At 34.9% G+C, this 24434-nt stretch overlaps 1 protein-coding gene across 1 annotated transcript; it reads left to right on the plus strand.

Moving 5' to 3' along the window:
• The first annotated feature begins 785 nt into the window (after positions 1-785).
• Positions 786-23834, plus strand: LOC144965425 (G kinase-anchoring protein 1-A-like). The gene is made up of 10 exons (XM_078900762.1): positions 786-1120; positions 6979-7140; positions 7896-7973; positions 13206-13374; positions 16038-16168; positions 16654-16755; positions 19186-19249; positions 19626-19696; positions 20034-20111; positions 21560-23834. The coding sequence occupies exons 1-10, from the start codon at positions 932-934 to the stop codon at positions 21578-21580; spliced, it is 1065 nt and encodes a 354-aa protein (XP_078756888.1). The 5' UTR covers positions 786-931; the 3' UTR covers positions 21581-23834.
• Positions 23835-24434: the final 600 nt, after the last annotated feature.

A 24434-nucleotide genomic window follows, 5' to 3' on the forward strand; every position in this document is an offset into this window, starting at 1 on the left:
CAGGTTAACTCCCCACTGGTGTGCAATTCCCTGAATCCCAGGTTCACTCCCCACTGGCGCCCACCTTCTATAGTGTCAGGTTCATTCTCCTCTGGTACTCAATTCCCATATCCGGCTTCAACTTTCAATGGTATCCATGTCCCTTTAGTCCCAGGTTTATTTCCCACTGATATCCTTTTTACACAGTCCCAGGTTAACTCCCCACTGGTGTGCAATTCCCTGACTCCCAGGATCACCCCCCACTGTTGCCAAACTCCCATAACTTTGCCGGATATTGTCGGGTTTCGGCGGGTTTCGGCGGGTTTCGTAATAAAGCACTAATTCTTTTTTACGAAACCCGCCGAAACCGGCCGATAAACTTAGTCTCAGGTTCACTCCCGACTGGTGTACACTTCCCTGAGTCTCGGGTTCACTCCCCACAGTTGTCTACTTCCCATAACTTTGCTGTATATTGTCGGGTTTCGCCGGGTTTCGGCGGGTTTCGGCGGGTTTCGTAAAAAAGCACTGGTTCTTTTTTACGAAACCCGCCGAAACCCAGTCCCAGGTTCACTCCCCAATGGTGTACACTTCCCTGAGTTCTAGGTTCACTCCCCACAGCCACCTACTTCCCATAACTTTGTCGGGATTCGTCGGGTTTCATCGGGTTTCGGCGGGTTTCGGCGGGTTTCGGCGGGTTTCGGCGGGTTTCGGCGGGTTTCGTAAAAAAGACACACCGTCTCGAATACAACCTTATAGTATTTGGTACCCGAAATAAACATTAAAGTGGACAGTGCTCAATATCGCTTACCACCCACACTAAAATAAGAGCCCTCTCTTGTTACACTGAGAAGTCGAGAAGTCAGCAGTGAAAGTTTAACAATATAAAATTCTAAATTTTTAATTTTAAGATTCAGCTTATTCTACCTGTTTCTTTGTAACCTTAATCTTACAAATGGCAGGCATCAAAGCCAAGGGAATTTCTGTTGCAAATGCTTTTGCTGCTCTTAAACCCGAAGAAGAACTTATTGAAGAGCGAAGAGCCCAACGCAAACTGGAACAGCAAAACAATGATAACAATAATGCATTCAAGAAGAAGGACGATAAAAGAAACAAGTCGAAAAAAGCTACCGAAAAGGAAAAGGTAACGGATTGAAATAGGGAGTTTAATAGAAATTCTAAATGTACCTCACACACTTGAAACCAATGTCATATGAAAGAGCTGGCAACACAGATTACAAAACAGTTTGAATTTTGTTTGTATCTTGATTACGGCAGTTCAAAGTCTGAAATTTCAGACCGATTTTTACCCCAAAATTACCATTGCAAAGTTGTGACCGAAATCGCGTGATGTTTAAAAAAAATGGTTAAAACAGTCAATATGGAGTTCTTATCATATATTGTATACCAAAATGTTCGTCTTATTGAGGACAATGCATTTACATTAATAAAGAGGAAGATAAACATTTCAAATTAAAACATTATTACATAATATGACGCAAATGTTACATAATCAAAAACTCGGCTAGACGTAAGAAACAATTTGCTCTATCACTTTTGGATTTATCTCCAATATCTCACTGAAACAATTGCAAATAATTCCCCTCTTCTAATAAATACATAGAGAATAAAAAAGGGTTTGAGAGTATTTAAATGAAAAGATATAAACATGTTGTGTAATGTCATAATGAGTTTATTTTTACCTATGGCAATTTAATTGCATATAAATAAAATGGTAGATTGAAAAGTTCAAATAAATTGAAACAGATTCCCTATTATACCTAATTAGAAGGAAAGTTCTGGCTTTTAATACTTTAAAAAATTCTGCTGAACCACTTTGGGTTTATTGCTATTACATCATTTGAACTGACAATTAATATAATTTTATCCCCCACCCCCTCCCCCCTTCTCTCTCAATATATGGGGGTGTCAAAACTAATAGAACTTCTTACCATAATAATTATTAAGGCTAAGGCCTTTAGAATATGATGGATACAAATGATAAACATATCTAAACATATGGGAAAGAAACTTGATGACTTGATGGCAAAGTAAAATAAAATTAAATTAAAGCAATTTGTATTTTTAAAATATCGATATTATTAATATCGGATTTCACAAAGAGAAGAAATATACGAACTTTTAAAACAAAAACTATAAAAAGCCTATAAATAAAGTTGGAAAGTATGTATTCAAAATAAAAACATAGCAAATAATAGTACTGAAAGTATTATGGACTAAATTTAACATAATACATAACTAAATTTAAAATATCGATATGAATATCGAAATCGTCCGGCAGCCATGATGAGAAGATAATGTAAACAAGGCATTTCGGCGCAGAGTTAAAAGGTGTCTGCGCATCGATATAGAGCCCTGAAATTTGGCATGAATAAAGTTTAGATGTTATTCTAAAAACAAGCGTTTAAATTTTAAAAACACACGCGGTAAATAAAAAAATAAATGCATTTGAAAATTGCCAAATTTTAACTTCATATAACTTCTGGAATTATTAATGGATTTTCCCTTAATTGGCACCATTTAAAAGGAAATTGAAAGACGAAAATAATGATATCAAAATATCTGCGATATTCCTCTTTATAACGAAGTTATGCATCTTTAATTGAACCCCCCAAAATGCGAACGGCAATTTTCGGTCACAACTTTCCTATGGGCGAGTTGGGTCAAAAATTGACTGCCACTGCTGCTGCTCACTAAACTGCCTAATTGAAATATTTTAAAAAGAGAATAATTGAAATGATATATCATAAAATAACTAAAAACATATTGACTGTTGATGAAAATAATAATTATAGATCGATAATTATAATAATAATGTTCTGTTTAAAAAAAAAAATCAACAATATAATAAAGCCTTAACTTAAACTTAATTTAGACTTAATTACTTAATTGATCAAATGCTACTACTACTTACTATTGTTAATAAGGCAATGTCTACTTACCGTACACGGTAACCGGACACCTAGCCTCAGGATCTACGTACACGGTAGCTCCGGTAACTGGTTTGCCGCTACAATTACAATACAAGCTATGGATAGACCTCGCTCTGTATGTGTGTTTGTGTGTGTTATTTAAAAAAAAAAATTAAACAATACAATTTAACCCATTAAAGTTCATTAATCATTAAAGGCGAGATTCAAGGTTACCTTGTATAAATGTTAGCGTGTACGTAGATCCTGAGGCTAGGGCTAGGTGCCCGGTAACGAAAATAATGATTATGAAACCAAAATATCTGCGATATTCCTCTTTATAACAAAGTTATGCATCTTTAATTGAACCCCTCTAAAACTTTTAGTAAAAGCGAACATAATTTCCAGTCATAACTTTCTTATGGGCGAGTTGTGTCACAATATGACTCCCACTGCTGCTGCTCACTAAACTGCCTAAAGTTACCATGCACGTAGACACTCTGTATTAATAATCATAATAATGAAGTGTCTACGAATACAGTACAGTCTACTGCCAACTGCCTCTCTAATAAAGCAATGACTCATCGCTGTCTTGTTTTTGTGTATGTGTTTGTTCAAAACAAAAAGACCAAAAACCAATAGACAATTTTATTGGTTAAAGACCTTTGTTATCAATTAACAAGCAATATGATTAGCTAACTGAAGTCTCAAGTCAAAAGACATGAAGTCATGAAGGGAAACTTAACTGGAGAAGAAAAAAATTTAGTGTTGATAGTTAAAACAGCTCCTAGACATGCTTTATTAGGTATTACAAAAACTGAAACACACCAGGGCGAACGCTGCCCTACAATGACTAAATGAATCCATAAACAAATATATATATTATAATGATGATAATATTTAATTTATGATGTACATGTCATAAAGCAAAATACAACACTTTTGTACAGCAGGATAGAATGTATAGAGATCACCTGCAAGATATATTTAAGATTTCATTCACATTAATGAAATGTTTAGATTTAGATATATACACTTCAGAGCAGTTGTTAATTCAAAAACCCTTAAAACCAAAACTAATGTCAAACCAAAATGCTTTCATTTCCCAGATTTTTTTTCTTAAACTAGTTGGGTTTAATTTTAGGCAAAGGCTATTCGGACCCGAGTCTAAATTGCTTCCGCTGCAATTCGGACCCCAAGTCTAAACTAAATAGAACTCTGTGGCTAACCAGGGTCGAGTATGAATAGTCTCCAATGGCTCTTCGATTCGGAATACTGCAATGCAATGCGCCCGAATGATGAACTTATCATTAATTCAGAAAAGTGAGTGGAGCAGGCACTTATGTTGGTAACAACAAGATATGAAGTGAGTAGAAAAGTGCCAGAAGACAATAGAGAATAAAAAATTTTTTCCGCGGCGGTGGTGGGGTTTGAACCTGCGACCTTATTGGTACGACAACTCCGCCTGGCAGGTGAGAGCGTGGCTCTACCGTGTGAGCTATCCACGAATACAAAAATATTCGTATCAAACCCAAGTCATATTTCTAGAGCTCTCTCTCTCACCCACTTCTGGAGACCGCCGGTTCGCTCGCACACAACCATCGCGAAGTTATTTGACCAGCAGTTAAGCTTAATAGCCAATATTCTCAACACAAACATAGAAACGATTGAGACATTGAGTATGCTCCGGTATATGGGGTGTATTTTTAATTCAGAAAAGTGAGTGGAGCAGGCACTTATGTTGGTAACAACAAGATATGAAGTGAGTAGAAAAGTGCCAGAAGACAATAGAGAATAAAATATTTTTTTTGCGGCAGTGGGAGAGAGAGCTCTAGAAATATGACTTGGGTTTGATACGAATAGTTTTGTATTCGTGGATAGCTCACACGGTAGAGCCATGCTCTCACCTGCCAGGCGGAGTTGTCGTACCAATAAGGTCGCAGGTTCAAAACCCACCACCGCCGCGAAAATTTTTTTTATTCTCTATTGTCTTCTGGCACTTTTCTACTCACTTCATATCTTGTTGTTACCAACATAAGTGCCTGCTCCACTCACTTTTCTGAATTAAAAATTCACCCCATATACCGGAGCATACTCAATGTCTCAATCGTTTCTATGTTTGTGTTGAGAATATTGGCTATTAAGCTTAACTGCTGGTCAAATAACTTCGCGATGGTTGTGTGCGAGCGAACCGGCGGTCTCCAGAAGTGGGTGAGAGAGAGAGCTCTAGAAATATGACTTGGGTTTGATACGAGTATTTTTGTATTCGTGGATAGCTCACACATAGAGCCACGCTCTCACCTGCCAGGCGGAGTTGTCGTACCAATAAGGTCGCAGGTTCAAACCCCACCACCGCCGCGAAAATTTTTTTTTATTCTCTATTGTCTTCTGGCACTTTTCTACTCACTTCATATCTTGAACTTATCATTAGTGAAACTCTCAGTTACTATTCCGTTTGCATTTATAGAAACCGTATTAGTCCTCCTAAAGACACACACACACACACACACACTCATGAGTATCTCTATGTTATTATAAACAGAATAATCACACCCCTCCCCCCCGACAACCATTTCCACAACCCAAGAGTTGGCGGCTTTTTCTCTTTGATCTTGCATCACCATGTTGTCCCCTGCGTCCAGCGCCTCAGAATCTGGAAATAGATACATGCTATTACGCTTTAATATGACAGTGAATTTTACCTTGCAGTAATGACCAATTTCAAATTTCTCATAAAAGTGGTGATAAGTGATTAATGTACATGGCCTCCCCTCTGTCTTTTCTTCTTCTTCTTCATATTTTTCATCGTCTTCTTCTTCTTCTTCTTCTTCTTCTTCTTCTTCTTCTTCTTCTTCTTCTTCTTCTTCTTCTTCTTCTTCTTCTTCTTCTTCTTCTTCTTCTTCTTCTTCTTCTTCTTTCTTCTTCTTCTTCTTCTTCTTCTTCTTCTTCTTCTTCTTCTTCTTCTCTTCTTTTTTCTTCTTCTTTTCTTCTTCTTCTTCTTTTCTTCTTCTTCTTCTTCTTCTTCTTCTTCTTCTTCTTCTTCTTCTTTCTTCTTCTTCTTCTTCTTCTTCTTCTTCTTCTTCTTCTTCTTCTTCTTCTTCTTCTTCTTCTATCTCCTCTGCTCCTTTTTCACATCCACCTCCTCCTTCTCTTCATTGTTTTCCTCCTTCCCCTCATCCTTTTTCTTTATTGCACCAAAATTTTACATGCCTATAGTCTCTCCTACTTTTTGGTTAAAGCATCTCAACTTTGAGTCATTTCTTTTTTTTCTTCTTTTTTTTTCTTTACTTTCCTTTTTCTTTTCTTTTTTTTCATTGCACTCTTGCACCCGACAGCTCCTTATATTCATGTTTGTGTGCCTTATTATGAAAGAAGAGGCGTTGAGATGTTCTAGTGATTGGTTTTTGGGTAGCCTCTTTACATAGGCTTGTGGTATGACACCTTTGGATTGGAAGGTCCTGGGTTTGAACCCCCCTCTGCAGCGCATAATTGAGTCCTTGGAAAAGGCTCTTTACTTACATTCTCTCACCAAACTCAAGTTTGAAAATAAGTACCTGGTTGTTAACTGAGTTGTCTCTGTTTGAAAAAAGATTCTAATTTCGTCGAATAGGCATCGTGTCTTTTCCTACATGTTAAGTGTTTACAGCTGGCTAAACCCTCAATCATCTTTCCTTGCTATTGTCAAAAGAAGGAAGTTGTAATGGATTGGCCATTTGACCAGCCATTCTGTCCTCCCAAAAAAGAGGCATGAAAAGAGGGAGACAACCAAAATTCTGGATGGACAACATCAAGGATTAGACCGTTTAGACATCCCGACACTGATAAGGAAAGTGGAGGACAGGACTGGTTTGGTAAAGACTGGCTGGCAAAGCTGCACTCATGCCTCCTCTACAACGGCTACAGACAGGAGAATGAGGGTGAGGAGTGAAAAGGTGGCAAATTTGGTTTGGTGTTTATATTTTGGTAATTTGTACTTAATTGATCTTTCTCGGTTTGAGCTTTTGTCATTTAAATTTTATGGTCAACCGAAGGTATGCATGTACCACCATTGAACTTCATTTGATAATTTCAGCTTCAGCAGCTTGCATTTGGCTTTGGGAGGCCAGGATCTGCAAACTCTGAGCCTGCAAAACCTGCGTCTGCAGGCAAAAAGAAGTCTGGAAAAAACAGAAACTCAAATAATCAAAAAGGTCAAGAACATGAGTGGCAACAGTGGAAGGAGCATGATCAAGAAGTGAGTATAAGGTGTCATTATGATCTACAACATGAGAAAAAAACCCCAAAAAAACAACTGATTTTTATTGTTGTGAAATTTAGATTAGTAAAAAACTGACATGCTCTCAACTTTTGGCAAAAGAGGTCACCACTAATACTAATAAGTTGCCACATTTTAATTGTTTAAAATGATGATGATTTCCCGAGGCTATCGGACTGAAAGTTCAATTCAAATATTTCATTGTATACTTCCAAAAAATATCCACTGTAACCATCAGGCTTTTGCCATATCCTAGAATGTATTTGTTTTTTGGATGGAAGGTTCAGTCTTACTAAAGTTCTTTAATACTTGTCAAATTTTTATTTATTTTTTATTTTATTTATTTATTTATTTATTTATTTATTTAACTATATTATTATGGTCTTCTTTTAGTCTTTTGTTTTCCCATTGATACTTTGTCGCTTATCTGCAGATCATCAACTCAATTACCATGTTGTGGATTCATATAATTAAATGTAGTTCAACATTTTGAATTATTAAGAGATAAAGATATAGACTTTTTAATCTTGCTTGCAAAATAACTCACCTTTTTTGTTTAACTTCAAAACTTAAATCAATGTTACTCATCATTGGATTTGATAAGAAAAACAAATGAGAGTCCTAAGTCAAGGGAAGAAAGTTATTAGTTTATCAACATGATTTATTGTCATATGATTTTGATATAGTTCAATAGTATACTCATTTGTCTACTTTCACTCTTTCCCTCTCCTTAGGTTGTCGAAGATCAGTTCAGAGAGGATTTAGAAAAAGCCTTGTTGGAAAGTCAACTTCAGCTGGAACAAACAAAAATAGTAATTGAATAGTTCAAAATCTAATTCTAAATTTTCATTTTGCATTTACTAGTTACTCCAACCGCGCAATATGGACATCAGCGAGAGGGTTTTTTTCTCTCAAAATATCGGTTTTTAAAATGTCAGCATTTGTTTCATGATTGAGCTAGGGACATATTTATAGCACAGTTTAAAAGTGCTATTCTTATTCTTTCTAAAAATGACAAATCTGTTTGATAAGTGTTGCTGGAAATATAGGTTGAATTGATTCGCTTAAGACACATTTCATCAGAAATTATGGTGTTTTGATAGCCAAATTATACGCCTCTAGCTGGCACTCTCCACAGAGGCTGAGCTACCCCAATGATTGGTGGATCTATTCACAAGTACCAGAATAATGGTGAAATACAATCTTTCTTTTGTGATAACATTAATTTGTGTTTGCAGGAGTTAAGATTTAAAAACTCAAATTTTAAAATAAAAGCCAAGATAAAATGTTTTTTTTTTGTTTTTTTTTTTAGCTTTTAGCGTTGTATCGAATGAAAGTCCATCCTCTACTTTGTTTTGTGTCAAAATTTGAGTTAAATCCATTGTTTGGCTTAATTCATGTTGTTGACCAAAAAATGTTTCAAATTTGAAATATTTTCAAACAAACACTATTTTTGGAAGTTGTGTCACGAAGGATGCCTTGTTTTTAATAAAATTCCAACATTTTGACTTCAACCAAATAAACATTTTAGTATGTGATTTTTTTTTAACGATTCATTATCCTCTCTCTCTTTCTGTGGCATATCACTTGGACGTAGCCTCCCCCACAGTCCTTTGGAAGAAGTCTCTGTCTTGTGCCCATCTGCCACATTCCGTCACGCCGTTGTTGAGCCATTCCTGTATATCCTGTTGCCATCTTCTTTGTGGTCTTCCTCTGCCTCTTTTGCCCTCCTCCATGCCCTCCAGTACATCTCTCTCTAGTGTGTCGTGTCTTTTCAGGTGCCCAAAGTAATTGAGTTTCAGCTTTTTTATCTTACTCATTAGCAGGGACTTTTTAGTCCTAGTGTTTTCATGATGTTTGCATTGCTTTCTTTGTTTGTCCACTGGATGCGTAAGATTTTTCTATAGCATTTCATTTCGAAGGCGGTTAGTCTCTTTTCTGATTCTTTGGTTATAGACCATGTCTCGCATCCATATATTGCAGTAGGAAAAATACAGGATGTTAGGATCTTCATTTTCAGTCTGACTTCCTCGCTCTTCCAGATTGCCATCATTTTGTTTAGTTTGTTGCTTGCAATTGCAAGTCTTCTGATATCTGGTGCCGATTTTCCATTGGCTTCTATTTGTGCTCCAAGGTAAATGATATTTGTAACATTTTCCTGTTGTTCTCCTTCTATTTCGACCTGAGCAGCGCTGCTTTTATCTGTGCTCATAATTTTCGTTTTCTTTGCGTTTAATTCATTATCCATCGGTACAAAAAAAAAGGTTTCAATTTTAATGGGGGGGTTTTTATGTCTGTAGCTGTATTCTTTAATATTCTGTGAATTTTTGAAATTCCTTGGTTTTCCTCACTTTTTTTTCGGCTATCAAATTTGAATCAGCGATATTTTGGTGAAGATGCTAATTTTGGATAATTAATTTGATTTTATTTAATAGTCCTTATTCTTGGCTTTTAACTTTTATTAGATGTCTTTTTTAAGTATGTGTGGCTTTTGTTTTGGAATTTTAAAGTGAATTTTCGAAAATTGGTTATTTTTGCAATTTTTAAGTCCTATTCGATTATTGCGCAAATTTTAATGCAATGATTTCTAACTTTCTAATATAATCACAGTCTTAAAAAAAAGTTGGATGATTTGTCAGTGTAGTGTAATGTCGTGTAAGTTCAAAAAGTTTGAATTGTTTTGGATTATAATATATGCTTAAATTAAAATGGGGTTTTGGCCCATTTGAAATGTGACCAAAAAAGTCCAAAGTTCAAGTTTGCATTAGTTTTGAACTTATTGCCCTATCAAGTTGATTGTAATTGTGGTATCAAAAGTCTTAGAATTATATATACTTTCCATAACTGGTCGCATCTTTGCAGTATGTATGATTTTGAAAATTAGTTTGGAGTATTTACATTTATTGATCTTTATGTATCTTTAAAAAGACCTGCCATAAGCAAGTCAAAAAAAAAAAAGTGGTATTAAGCTGCATGTCATTGAATACTTTTTAGTTTAATCACTATACTTTAGGTGATGGGTTAGAAATATAAAGAGGCCCATTATGAGTATGAAAAAATAATCAAATGTAATTTTACATTTCCTTTAAATTTTTGGATAGAAAGTCAGAATCTGGAGGAAAAACTCTGAACCTGGCCAAATTTTGTCACCCAGAAGTCTTTTCTTGTTAAGGATACAAATCCGTTGAATTCTGCTTAACTCTCTCAAGTTCATATCCATGGAAAATCGAACAAATATGTTCGATTTTCAATGAGGTTGAACTCGCGAGAGTGTGTGTATCTATGTGTAAGTGATAAAACCCACATACAGTAAAAATCGGTTAAACCAAAATTCAAGGGACTCGGTATTTTATTTCTGTTTAAACATGCTGTTTACTCCGCTTAATTGCACACTCCACTTATACGCCACACATTCCCCATAAAAACTGAATTCTTGATTTGACAATAATGTACCCATTAGCGGTGAACTGACTTCTCAGGAGCTATTGGACTCCGTTCAGCCACACAAAAGACAATGGATAATGAAGATGAGGATGAGTCATTGGTGAGTGACACACCACCCCTGAAAAACACTGAAAAACTTTGACATGGTTGACAAACTACACCACTTTATCCAAGATCTATCAACATTGGCGAAATTTGAGACAAGGGTTTATAAACAGCTTGCACAGAATAAAAAGCAATTAACGCTTCATGATTACTATTCTTACAAACAATAATGTCACATTTTGTTGTCGATAAAATATGAAAAGGAAAATAAAAAACAAAAATAAAGAAAAAAAATAATATAAATAACAACCAAAGCAAAACATAAACAAAAAAAAAACAAGAAAAAAATAAAAAAATAAAAACCCTTTCTAAACAGACCATGCTTGAACATGGCGGTCCCAAGCTTGTAGAAAACTGAGAGGGGAAGGTTCTACATGAATGGGACATGAAAGGTGGTGCTTTGGTGTTATTTTTAGCTTCTATGCTTAATCGCACACTCCACTTAATTGACACAGTAACCCAAACTCCTGAGGGTGTGCAATAAAGCGGAGTCAAATGTATTTCGGTTTCTGCATACCTCAAAAAGTTATGAATTACCAAGATTATTATTATTCCTCTGCTATCATTCATCCCAGTCACACACATTGCAACGCATTGAATTCTTCAACTGTGTGACTCTGGTTGAAGTAATGTACTCTGTTTGTATGAGTATGTGAGGGGGATGTTTGTGTGCAAGTATAAATGTGCCAAGAAATGAGCATAGTGGTTGTAGGTGCTAAAGAGAGAAAAGGTGTTATAACTCTGTCATCTTTATGGAGTTACAACATTACTGCTCTTAACCAACACATTGTGTTCTCACTATAGATGTCTCTGGTTCTCACAATCAAGTAAGATGGATGGTGTAGTCATAGTGTAGCAATGACTATGAAAAATGTTTTTTTCTCTTTTTGAGGAAAATTTTTGTCTAAAATCAAAGCCCTATCTCCACTGAGTAAAAATGTTTTTGAATTTTGAAAATCCATTCATAAATAAACAAGTTATGCAGTTTCAAAGGTGTCATTTATTTGGATGACCCGCAAAGAGGAAAAAAACGCGAAAATATGGGACGCTTTTTCGGCATTTTTTTTCGACCTTTGGTTGTATCTTGCGTAATAAATGGATTAAAAGATTGAAACTTGAAGAGCAAATTAGGATGGTGTTTTGTAAAATACGGAAAAGTACTCGTCATATTCATATGAAATTTTACAACCAAAAAGAAGAAATGTTCATGTATTACCTTGTCAGCGACAAAACCTCCACGCCCGGTAGTTTTAGAAATATTTTACTCCAAAGAGTAAAAATCTATTTTTAACAGCTTTCTGGTAATCACACGAGTTTTGTCGCTTGACATAATCTAAAATGACCTTTTTTCTAACTGTGTGCCAACTTTCAGTCATATTCATCGATAAACAGCGTCGTAATTAATATTTTAAAATAGCATATACGAAACAGCTTCGTCCCATATTTTGACGCGAATTCGGGCACTTCGTGAGCGAAAAAGAGGCCCAAAGATTTGTGCGGGATAGTCATTGCTACATAGTGAGATTGGTTGGGAGAGGGAAGTGAGTGGTGGTGTAGAGAGACTACTGAGACTAATAAGACCTGGATAAGGGAAGGTGATTGGGTGGGGGGGATTGGTGGCAAAGTGTTTCAGCGGAGCTGTATGAGAAGTGTTAAATGGATACAAGAGAGCACATTGCCTTAAATAACGGGAATTTTGTTCGGTAACGAATTCTTTTTTCTTAGGTTATTCAGTTATTCTGCAATTTTTTTTTTCAGTTTAAAGATAGTTTGAGCATAGTGGCTTTCGGGTTATGAATTCTTGATTGGCTTAAATAAAGACGAAAAAATGACAACATTTTGATTTATTTTCAGTTCAGACAATTTTGGTTGAACAGGTTTTTACTGTAGTTATCTATCAATTTGTAGTAAATTATCATTTATGTGAGAGCCAACCTTCTTAGATGGAAACTAGAAAATGTTTGGAATTATCAGTGGAAAGCAGCCTCGAAAATATATGTCATTGCTTATTTAAAAATGCAGTATTATCAGGACATTTCAATGATTAGTTGTTTATATTTTAAATTTCTTTTAAAATTTATGTTTATGTTTTGGCTTGTCTCCTCAAAATTACCAAATCAGTTTGTTTTTGGTTTATTTTTATGTACCTATTATTTTTGGTTTTACTCCATAATGTATAAAAATCATAGTATTCAGCCAGTTTGTTTCATAATGATAATTTGTAGTGACAGAGCAAAATGGTTATTTATGAATAATAAGAGACTTGACAAGTTTACTGAAAGTGCAATCAAACAGCACCACCCCCCCTTCCAACCCCCTTTATCCCCCATAAGAAAAAAAGTAAAAAATTTCAAAATGTAGACATACAATGAATTTCTGATACTCATACATGGTGCTTCATTTCAGAAATTAACTGAATTGAATGTTTAAAAGTTGCAAATTATGAAGTTCAAAGTTTATTTTTGTTTCAAATATTTTTTCTTTTCTTGGTGCAGGTGGACAAACAGAAGAAGGAAAGAGTTAATGGTAATCACGAGGAACCCGCAGGAGGGGAAGAAGGGAAAAAGAAGAAAAAGAAAGATAAGGCCAAGACTATGTCTTTAGAAGAATTTAATAATCTCCAAAAACCTAAAACTCAGAAGGCACCAGAAGACCTACACGATGGTAATACAATTGTACCTTTTTGGAAAAAACATCTGCATCTGCCTTTTCATTTACTAGAGTACGAATTATATAACATTTTTTTTTTTTCAATTACCCAAAATACATTTCAGCATCCCCCCCTACCCCCCCCCCCCCCTCTTCTTTTTTCATATTTACTTAGTTTTGGTTTGTTTTCCTTTAAATGATAGAGTTTAGGAACAACTTACTTATCCTCTTGGTGCTTGATCAGTACATAAGGCTGACACAGTGGAATGCCATCTTTGTCGGTTGGAGGCCATTTTTGCCATCTGTCCCCAAGGCCAACCATTAGCTTTTATTTCTCTTTCGATGCTCCTCCTCCAGGTCTCCAGTGGGCGGCCCCTTCTTCTCATTCCCTGGGGGGTCCACCTGAGGGCTATCCTGGGAATGGCACTCGGATCCATTCTGAGGACTTGTCCAGTCCATTTCCACCTTCTCTTTATAGCTTCAGATACTGGTTCAGTTTCAGTGCATTTAACCAGTTCTTAGTTTGAAATTACTTTTGGTCAGAATATCCTTAGGATCTTTCTTAGGCATTTGTTTTAGAATGCATTTAGTCTTTTTGAGATGGCGCCTGTCAGTTTCCATGATTCTGGCCCATGAAGGAGGACAGTTGGTGGTGATTTTCCTAGATTTCCAGATATTTCTGAGCATTCCAAAGGCTCTTCTTCATGGGTCAAAGTTTGCCAGCGCACGGCGGAAATGCCAGTGAATGAGAATTTATTGGACTGTCTTGCCGGTTAATTGATACTTTTGCTGGTTAGGGAGTTGATAGTTCACGGCCATGTTCACTCCGCATTTGCCACGGTTACTATAATAATATCATCATTTACTGTACCACCGATCACCACTTGACTACTACTACTACTACTACTACTACTACTACTACTACTACTACTACTACTACTACTACTACTACTACTACTACTACTACTACTACTACTACTACTACTACTATTATTATTATTTATTATTATTATTATTATTATTATTATTATTATTATTATTATTATTATTATTATTATTATTATTATTATTATTACTGTCCACTCTGGATAATCATAACTGGGTTAATCGCAACATTTCCCAAGAATCGGAATTAATTCTATATAAAAGTCACTGGTTAATCACAACAATTTTCAGTTAATCTTCGGTATATATATATACAGTGATGACAAAACTTCGGTTTCACCGGAAAAAACTACGGTCTGGAGCCAAAAATTCCGGGCTCCGGGCAACTTCCGTCAAATTCCGGTGAGATCAATTTGTTCCAAGGATACCTCTCCCCCCTCCAACCACCACATTATCATCACTGCCACTAGTATTACAACCATCATCACTACCACTACTACTGCAACCACCACCACATCATCATCACTACCGCTACTACTACCACCACATCATCATCAGTACCACAACTACTACTACAACCACCACCCCCACCACCACATCATCATCACTACTACTACTACTACTACTACTACTATTACTACTACTACTACTACTACAACCACCACATCATCATCATCACTACCACTACTACTACAACCATCAGCACCACATCATCATCACGAGCACTACTACTACAACCACCACCACCACATCATCACTACCACTACTACTACAACCACCACCACCACCACATCATCATACCGCTACTACTACTACAACCACCACCACCACCACCGCATTATCATCACTACCACGACTACAACTACAACCACCACTACCACAATATCATCACTACCATTTGTACTACAACCACCATCACCACCACATCAACAACACTACCACCACTACTACAACCACCACCACATCATTATCATCACGACCACAACTACTACAACCACTATACCACCACCACATCATCATCACTACAACTACTACTTCAATCACCACCACCACCACCATATCATCATCACTACCACTACTACTACAACAACAACCACTATCATATCTTCATCATCACTACTACTATTACTACAACCACCAACACCACATTACCACCAGTACTACAATCTCTACCATTAGGTTTTGGCGCTTTACTTCATTTGAACTAAGGAAACTTTGGGATTATATTTGGCATTGTGTTTATGTATCATAATATAATTCCAATCAGTTATCTATTTAGAACTATACAATATGTAAAGACAATATCAAATACTATTCGAATTCCTTTTTCTTGTGTGCGGAAATTCCTCTTTCGGCATTGAAATTCCTACGAGTGGTGTCTGAAACTCCTGTGAGCCAAATTTAAAGTTGGCGTCTCTGTATATATACCTGTATATCGGATTTGGACTTGATGTCTCGACTTACTAAGGAATTATTATCGACAGAATAAGGAAGAGGAAGAAAGGAGGAAGGGCAGATAGAGAGAACAGAGAGAGGGGGGAGAGTGAGAGAGCAAGATAAAACAATCATTGGGTATGATAGGAGAAGGAACTGACATCATAGAGGGAACAGTGCTCTCTGTTAATAAAACTAATGTTCACTGAGAGCGAATAATGCGCACTGTCCATAACAAGGAGTGTGTCAAATTCGTGACAGTGTACTTCTGGTATGTAACACTCCTTGAGCTCAGTTTCTTAACAATCCCAATACTTGTCTAGTTTTGTTTATGCTGCATTTCCGAAATCTTATTTCAGAGGATCTTTCACGACCACCAATTCATCACAGAGTACCTACAGCTGAAAAAGATTCCAAATTCTTTAACAGTGCTCAACATGAGGCCAAGCAAATATTGAAAAAAGATAAAATGCAAGAGGAATACAGAAAAGTATGTGCACTGTCTTTTCTAAAGTGATGTGCTCCTTTCAAATTGTGTTCATCAAATTTATTTTTGATCTATAGAATGCTTGAGTTTTAATCATTATAGTTGTATAGTTATTACCAATAATCACCCCTATTCTTGTGGTTTCTGGCCATTTCTAGTTTAGTTTTTAATCTCAATAATCCAAACACATCTTCGATCCTCACTCAAAAATCAAACTAAATCTATTATTTTATGGTGCTGAATTGTCAAGCCCCGAAGTGTTTTACAATTTTCATTGTATTAAATGAGCAAATTTTCTCACTATCCCAGAAATTTCATTGGTGCTTACAGCTGCCAAGCATAGTTGATTCACGTGTCTAACAGGTATTGTCTACATGACTATATGAAGTAATTACTTTCTGGATCATATTGATGCTATTTTATGGCTCGCATATTGATAAACATGAACAAGTTTGACATCAATTTTTATATTCATCTTGAATCCTCAGACATTTGCAGTGGATAATGCTGTGGTAGCAAAACTTAAAAATGATATTGAAATCAGAGATAAAACTATAAAAGACTTGAAGCAAAAAATGGAAAAGATGGAAGTAAGTCATTTGTATTTCATTTCAACATTGGAACTCTAAATTTCATTTCATTTCTTTTCTAATAACTGAAATTATATTCCAGTCATTGCACTCTTGTGAAAGATCTATCATGGTCAATCATTGAGAGTAAATAAGAAATTATTTGAACTCCTGAGGCTGTTTATCTGTTTACTATTACTATTGCAGGGAATACAGTCGAGAACGGATATATGGACATCGTCAGGACTGCAGTATAAACTGACAATAGAAGCGTGATGTCGATATATCAGTCATTCCAAAAAATGAAAGGGAAACAAATGAGAAAATGCTAGAAAATAACAAGGGAAGTCAATCTTGATGGTTTGGTGGCCTTTGAAATTTAGGACAGTTCACTTCATATGACTTTAATAGTCTTAATATTTTGGTCCATATCTGAATGCCAAGAATAATTTTATGGACCCTTTCCTCAGCACTGGCAAGTACCTCAAATAAGGAAGTGCCCTCATGAAGTTGCTATGAAAAACAGTGGAGAGTCTTGACAGCTACTATAGTGGCATGGCCGGAAACTGGTCCCAATAGTACCTTATCCTCATATGACTCCACATCTGCAATGGCGTCTTCTAAAAATTAACTAATGTCGAGTGGTATCGAGACTGAGTACCAGTAATAGTGGCATTGACCATGCCCATAATATCGAGACTGATCTGCTGAGCACCAGCAATGCATTTTAGAAAAATTGAGAAATAGTTTGGTATTTCTAGTTTGTTTTTCTTAATTTAATTTTTTTTTTTTTTACTTTCTTTTTGTTGAAAGACAAGAATATTGATATCGGGAATTCCCAGTTCACTGGTATCAGTACTGAGATATGATGGCACAGCCCGGTACTAGGCTTGACAGTTGACATCATGATTCTAATCAATGCCGATTCGTAGGATGTTATCGGACAATAATCTTGGTTTTTCTTTGACTATTATTTTACATCACAGAGGTATCTCTCTGTATTTTCATCGACTGCTGTTTTACTTCACTGCAGGATATCTTGATTAAAATTGTTTTTTTCAGACAAATTATTGCCGGTATCAAGGGTTTGTATATCGATATAACCGTCTTGTAAAATTGTTGTCGATATAAGTGATAAATATTTACTAATGTTATATCGCGAGAAAGAAGAAAAACGGGACTTTGATGTCATGTTGATATAAGCATGATGTCGATATATCCACTCTGCACGGCTGGGTGGGGATCCTGACCTCCCATAGTGGGCAGGGAGGTACATGCTGTTTCTTCTATCCCCCCAACCCGTTTTCCAATTGTTTCCTGTCGTTGTCTTGGAATGAGATTACTTAGTTTTTTCCTGGCCCTGGCCGGAGTTCCTTGGCTGGGAGGGAAACAGTCGAATGTATAGTTATATTTTTGGAAGATGATATTTTTTTCCTTGTAAATCATCTCTCTGTTATGCATTGTATTATGTTTAGTTTACATATTTTATTATATGATCTGTAAACATTTGAGTGTATTCCTCTTAGTTGGGACCTGTGCTTGTGTCTGGTTTGAGACTTTTAGGTAATCTCAAACTAAGTACTTTGACGGTGTCCTCTTGGAATCTACATCTGTTCCCTATTTGGACCAATTCCCCTTTGTCTCACCTTTTCTTTTGTGCTTTAATTGTAATTCTAGAACTTTTTACTATCCCATTTTCTTCCTTTTTATGGCGCTGATATGACCTTAATGTGATGCAAGCGCCGTAAAACCCTTAAAAACACAAAAAACAAAACACTCTGCACTGTACATTACTTCTCTCTCTCAACAAAGAGTGAGAAGCACCAATTTTACATATCCACAAAAATTAACTTTATAATTGCATGTCTTTGAACATTTCACTCTGAAAACGCTGTTTCATAAAGTTGTCCTTCACTGCCATTTGGCCATGGAACCAGAGTTTATCTCAGTTTTATAGCATTAAACAGACAATAGTAATTGCTTGCTGCCATTTGGATAGGATGCTGGTCTATTGCAAAGTAGTTCTTACCAGATCTAACAGACCCAGCTCCCCAATCACTGCTGGGTGGTTCATAAAAAAATCTTGACTGCACCTGGGATCTATTTTGATACCTTTGCATGTGAAGCGAGAGCTCGACCAACTGAGCTATTGGGACCAACTAAAATACTGTTTTATGGAGTAAATTTATTTATTAGATCTTCTTTTTATTCAAGTATGTAAAACAAATATGTTTAATTCAGATATTCTCAAGACTAGACTTTTAAAAGATATATATATATATATTCCTATATGGGAATGGTGGAAGGTCACATTTCGAGGCACTTCAGGCACTTTCAATTTTAACTAGGGCAAGATTATTGACTCCCAATTTACTGACTTTGAACAGTATGGAGTATTCCTGTTTTGTTTTTTAATATTTGAATTTGAGTAATTTTTCATTCTATCTTCAGAATGAGATGAAGCAAGTAAAACAGAGAAATAAACAGCTATGTGTGATCTTGGCACAAGGGGAGAGTGAGTTTTATAATATATTGCTCTAGTTTTTAGCTGTTATTTGTTGTACACACACCGAATACTAGCACACTCTGCAATAAGGTCACTAGAGCTGGGTGACCGAACTTTATCGATGTAATTAGTCTCTACTTCCTATTAGCATCAGATTTCAGCACGCTTGGATTCTAGCCCACTTTTTGGATTCTCCCAAGGGCATACTAGAATCCAGCGAGCAATGTATTAAAAACATTTATTTGATTTAAAGTGAAGATTTATTTCTGCTCTATAGAATATTTTGTCACACTAAATATGAAACTAGGTTATCAATACTGATTTTTTTTTATGACAGAAGGTCAAAATAAAAGATAATTTCGTTTTTATTTTTTGTTTTGTGTAGTGAAAGACAAGGCCCAGGTTTTATTACAAGTTGATGAGTTGAATAATGTTAAAGATGAACTAATGGAACAGGTAAGAAAGTTTATTAATTTTGATCGATAAAAACATTTAAAAAAAAAATAATTTCATAAGCATTTAAAAAAAAAAAATATATATTCAATTGTTTGTCATTTTTTGAATAAGCATTCAATTATATAGTTCTTGAAGTGGCTTGATTTTGGGCTTGTAAATGTTGGCTTTGTATTTAATCCTTTTGGCCGATCATATATTAATGGCCATTAAGGTTGTAAAGTTGAACACGATCTTGTTTGTATGAAACGTATCAATGATTTAATTTGATTTGTTTCACTAAATGATATGGGATTAATACTCTTATTACATTGGTTATAATTATTATTATTATTTTCAGGTTACTTCATTAACTGCTGAGCTGGAGAAAGAGAAATCAAAGAACAGGGCACTTAAACCGGAGACAGAAAAAGTAAAGGTATTTAAATACAAATTATTTTACCCCTAATCTTGGAGATAATCCATCATTTTTAATTAAAAACATAAACGCTGATATTAACCCATTGGATTAAAGTTGTTTTTTTAACAATATAATATATTTGCTTATTTATTGGCTGAAATAGAGGTTAAAAGATGGCTGATTGGCCATCTGAAATAATCTTTTGGTTCGTGTCAATGCAAATCCAATGTTTTTGTAGGGTTAAAATTGTCATTCTTGGAGATGAAGATAAACACAACTTTCTAAAAGTGGTGGCAGATCAATGGTAAGGAATTCAATCATACGTTATGCAAGGCGACCACAACTGAATTATCTTCTGCTGCCACCCCCCCCCCCCCCCCCCCCCCCCCCACACACACACACACAAATTAATAAAGATTACTTGTTATAATAACAATCCTTCAACATTATGATGGTAAAATTGATTTGGAGGAGAAAAGAAGCACAATGTCCATTCTTTGTAGGAGTTTGAAAAAAAAAATAACTCGCACACACCAGGTCACATTTGAGCCCCAATGACATTCAGACAATCTCACTCTAACATAACTTTAACAAATTTACAATGGATGTTTCAAGGCTCAACTTTGATAATTTTATTTTCAATTTCTCTTAATTTACATTAGTAATTAACTATTCTGATAACAAGCAAATGCCAATCCAAAGAAAGAAAATGTGTTAGGATGGGCGCCAATCGATATTAGGACTCAGCACTTACTAAATCTCCAGCTCTTAGTAATTACTTGATGATTTCTTCACTTAATTGATGATTGTTGATTCTGAGAAAAGTGTAGTTATTGTCTTTTTTCTTTATGTGCTGAAATTTGATGCCCATTGGAGGTAACCGATACAGAAATTAGCAACATCCCTAATCTTCATTAGTGCAAGGTGCATAACTACGGCTTTTTTTTTTTTCAGTTATCAATAGAAAATTGCCTTTGAATCTTTCAATTTACAAAAGGGTTGTTTTCTTTTGATTTCTTTTTTAAAAAAGAAAATCTCTGTGGCATCTATTTTGAACAATGACATGCTATCAGTTTTGGGGTTCGAAAATAGGCAGGATAATGTGTCAATTAGTGTTTCAAATTTAAAACAAAAAAATCGTTCACAATAACAGTGATGTTGTGGCTCTTTGTTTTCAGAGCACTTCATTTTATGGTATAATTCAGGTCAAGTATGATGCAGATTCAATTACCTATTCTTATGATATGGGTGTGGCCAGATGATATATCGTTCTTTATTTTATAGAAATCCGATATGTAATATTTTGCCTACATAAGGTTGAATTTTGTTTTGCTATTTTGACTTTCAGTATGAATGTATCTTTCAAAAATAAAAAAATAAAAATAGACATCTTTCAAAAATAAAAAAATAAAAATAGACAATGTAAAAAATAACATTTGCAATATCTCTCTTTTTTTTTATTTCAGACTGGAAAACCTGGAAAATGAGATCTTTAGCAAGAAGCTATGGCAAATATTATTTTGTTCCCTTGTAAATGCAATTATTTTTAACTATTTTAGTTCAGATATGCAATGCAAAATAATGATTTCTGTTATACTGTTTTTATGGACATAAAAGTTCCTGGTCAAATAAGTTTTTATGTTTTAATGTAAAGAATGTGATTTTACAAATGTGATCTTTTAAGGGTTCCTCCTCCTTGTCTATTTCAAGGCTTTCATACATCTTACATATTCAAATTCCAGTACACAGTAGATTATCCTTTAAAGGCTAGGCTGGACTTTTTTCTTCAAATATTTCTTTTCTCATTAATTTTTTAATGTTTCTTACAGATCTAACCTTTTCACAATGAGAACGGTAACTGCAATTAGTCTGAATTTTTTATGAAGCCTTAATTGAATGATATTATTATTCTCATAGTGAAAACTTAAGGTAGGATCCCAGATTAGAGTGAAATCGAGCACCATCAGTATAAAGCAATGATAAAATATCTGCAAACAACTAATCCGTAGTTTTATCAATTGTGCTAATGGAATTAAAATGTGCAATTTTTTTTTTCTTTTCCAGTAGTTTGAGTGATTTAGCATTATCTCTTCAAATTTAGATATTTTGACTCAACTAGGTTTGTGGTTTTGCGTCAATGATTTTGAGATCAGCCAGTGAAAAGAATTATGTTTTCTTTTCAAAATAATCTTTTGAATTATCAATTTCGATTCCTCCAATGGGCAAGATATTCTTTTTAAGATCTTTATTAAAAATAGAAGCAACCTAACAGAGAGAGCCATACTGAAAAGGTTAAAATCGCAAGAATAACACTCTTCACAAATTTAAAAACTGCAAGAGGACTTAAACTTTGATTTTATTTCACAAACTAAATGTTTCACGACCATTAGTTAATGTGTGGGTCATGATCAGCTTATTGATATCACCCTGTGTCAATATTACATATTGATAGTTACACAACACAGTAACACAGGGAGCGTTTTTATTTTTAAAATAATGAAATATGTAGTTTACAAAAAAGAAACAAAACAAAAAATAAAGAAACAAAACATTTAAAAAAAAATAAAATTGATAATGATATTAATGAATTTCAAAGTTAATTGGGGTTGTTTAGTTTTTTTGTTTTAAACATTTTTGGGAGGGTTTATTCAACGGAGGCTGACATAAATATATTATATGAAGCTGATCCTGATCTATTTAAACAATTGGTTGTTGATTTAGTCAAATTGATAGACGTTGTTGGTTCACGATTATGATAATATGTGTGAAATCTCATTTTTGCCAATGCCGTATAAAGATTATCACAGAATTTATTATTGAATCAACTCTAATCCTTCTACATTATAATTTCTTTTTCTTTAGCATGCTTATAAGAGTTAAAATAAAGGTTCAGAAACATTTGCCCGGGATGGGTTATCCTGATCTCCACCCATGATTGGCAGATTGGTCACTTTTGCTTTGTCTTCCGTCCTCCTATATCTGTTTTCCCTTGCCATGTTGCTCTCTGTCTATGTTGTGGATTGAGTGCTCTTTTTTTCTTTTTTTTTTCCTGATCCCGTCAGAGGTCCTAGGGGAATAAGTCTAATGTTTTTTGTTCATATTTTTGAGAGATATATTTTTTTTTCTTTTAAGTCATTTCTCTGTTTTGTACTAACATGTTAAAAAAATAATATCATTCTTTGTAAACATTTGAGTATATCCTTCATGGCAAGACCATTTGTTTGTACCTGGATAGGACTTTTAGACACATCGATGGAATTGTGGAATTATCTGTTCCCTATTTGAACTAGTCCCCTTTGTCTGGCTTTCTCTTTGGTGCTTCTAACTTCAGATCTACAACTGTTCCCCAACCATCCTCCTTTTTACTGAGTCTAAAATGACCTACAGGTGTCTCTATCGCAATAAAATCCTTGGAAATAAAAAAAACAAAACACGTGAAACATTTGTCAATTTGAATTGTATGAGGGCGAGTCATAATATAAAAATCAAAATTATTTCAAAAAGACAAAAATGGTTAATTCTGAACTATCAGCATTAGACGGCTATGCCCAGATTGAAGCAAGCAATTTTTAACTGTATCATTTTTCTTATTCTTTTTCTTTTTTTAATCAAAATTATTTTGTATTGCCATTTGTGTGAGGTTGAAGAAGCAATTCTTCAAACCATTGTGTGTAAATAGTAGTATGTTGGGCAAAAGGTTTTTATTGTATTGGTTAAATAAAACAATTTTGCTGCAATTTATTTTTATGTCTTGTGTCATCTTCATTTCATTGAGGACTCGTCATTATCTCATAGTTATTTTATTTGTTTATTCAACAGGGCCTTCAAACCTCTCATAGTGGGTGCGGGAGTTTACACTTGCTGAATCTTTTGTCCCCACCTTAGCTGCTTTCCTTTTCCATGTTGCTCTCTGACTTTATTCTTGAATTCAGTTTTGTCCTAGCTCTGGCATGGAGCTCAAGGGAAGTGGTCAAATTTAAAGTTGTTTTATAGAGATATCTTTTTCTTTATCAATAACCTCATCATTTCTATCTCGAATCAAGTGCTTAACCCAGTCCTATAAAATGTTAAAACTCGGACAATATTACTACTACAAATTTGTAAATATAAGTTAATAGGGATTTACAATATGTCTGTTGAATAAGAAAAAATGTTGAAGTAAACACACACAACACAGTTCTTTAGTTGTAGGCCTGTCTGAGCGTAATGAAGGCAAATGCATTGTATTTGGATAAATTGAGTGGGCTTCCGCGCCCTTGATATAACCTATCAGGTTCTAAAAAGTCCTGCTATAGCCGGCAAATTATACCAAAGCAAAGAGGGAGAAATTAAAGGTGGATT

This window comes from Berghia stephanieae, chromosome 2 (genome assembly GCF_034508935.2).
Source record: "Berghia stephanieae isolate SIO BIC M18660-M18661 chromosome 2, UCSD_Bste_1.3, whole genome shotgun sequence".
Classification (NCBI taxonomy): Eukaryota; Metazoa; Mollusca; class Gastropoda; order Nudibranchia; family Aeolidiidae; genus Berghia; species Berghia stephanieae.

What these genes read in the sequence shown, in the direction of transcription:
- LOC144965425 (XM_078900762.1), top strand. Translation starts at nt 932, where the DNA reads ATGGCAGGCATCAAAGCCAAGGGAATTTCTGTTGCAAATGCTTTTGCT. An exon ending in GGAAGGAGCATGATCAAGAA is followed by an intron (nt 7,141 to 7,895) that starts GTGAGTATAAGG and finishes CCCTCTCCTTAG; the next exon opens with GTTGTCGAAGATCAGTTCAG. An exon ending in GATCTTGGCACAAGGGGAGA is followed by an intron (nt 19,250 to 19,625) that starts GTGAGTTTTATA and finishes TGTTTTGTGTAG; the next exon opens with TGAAAGACAAGGCCCAGGTT.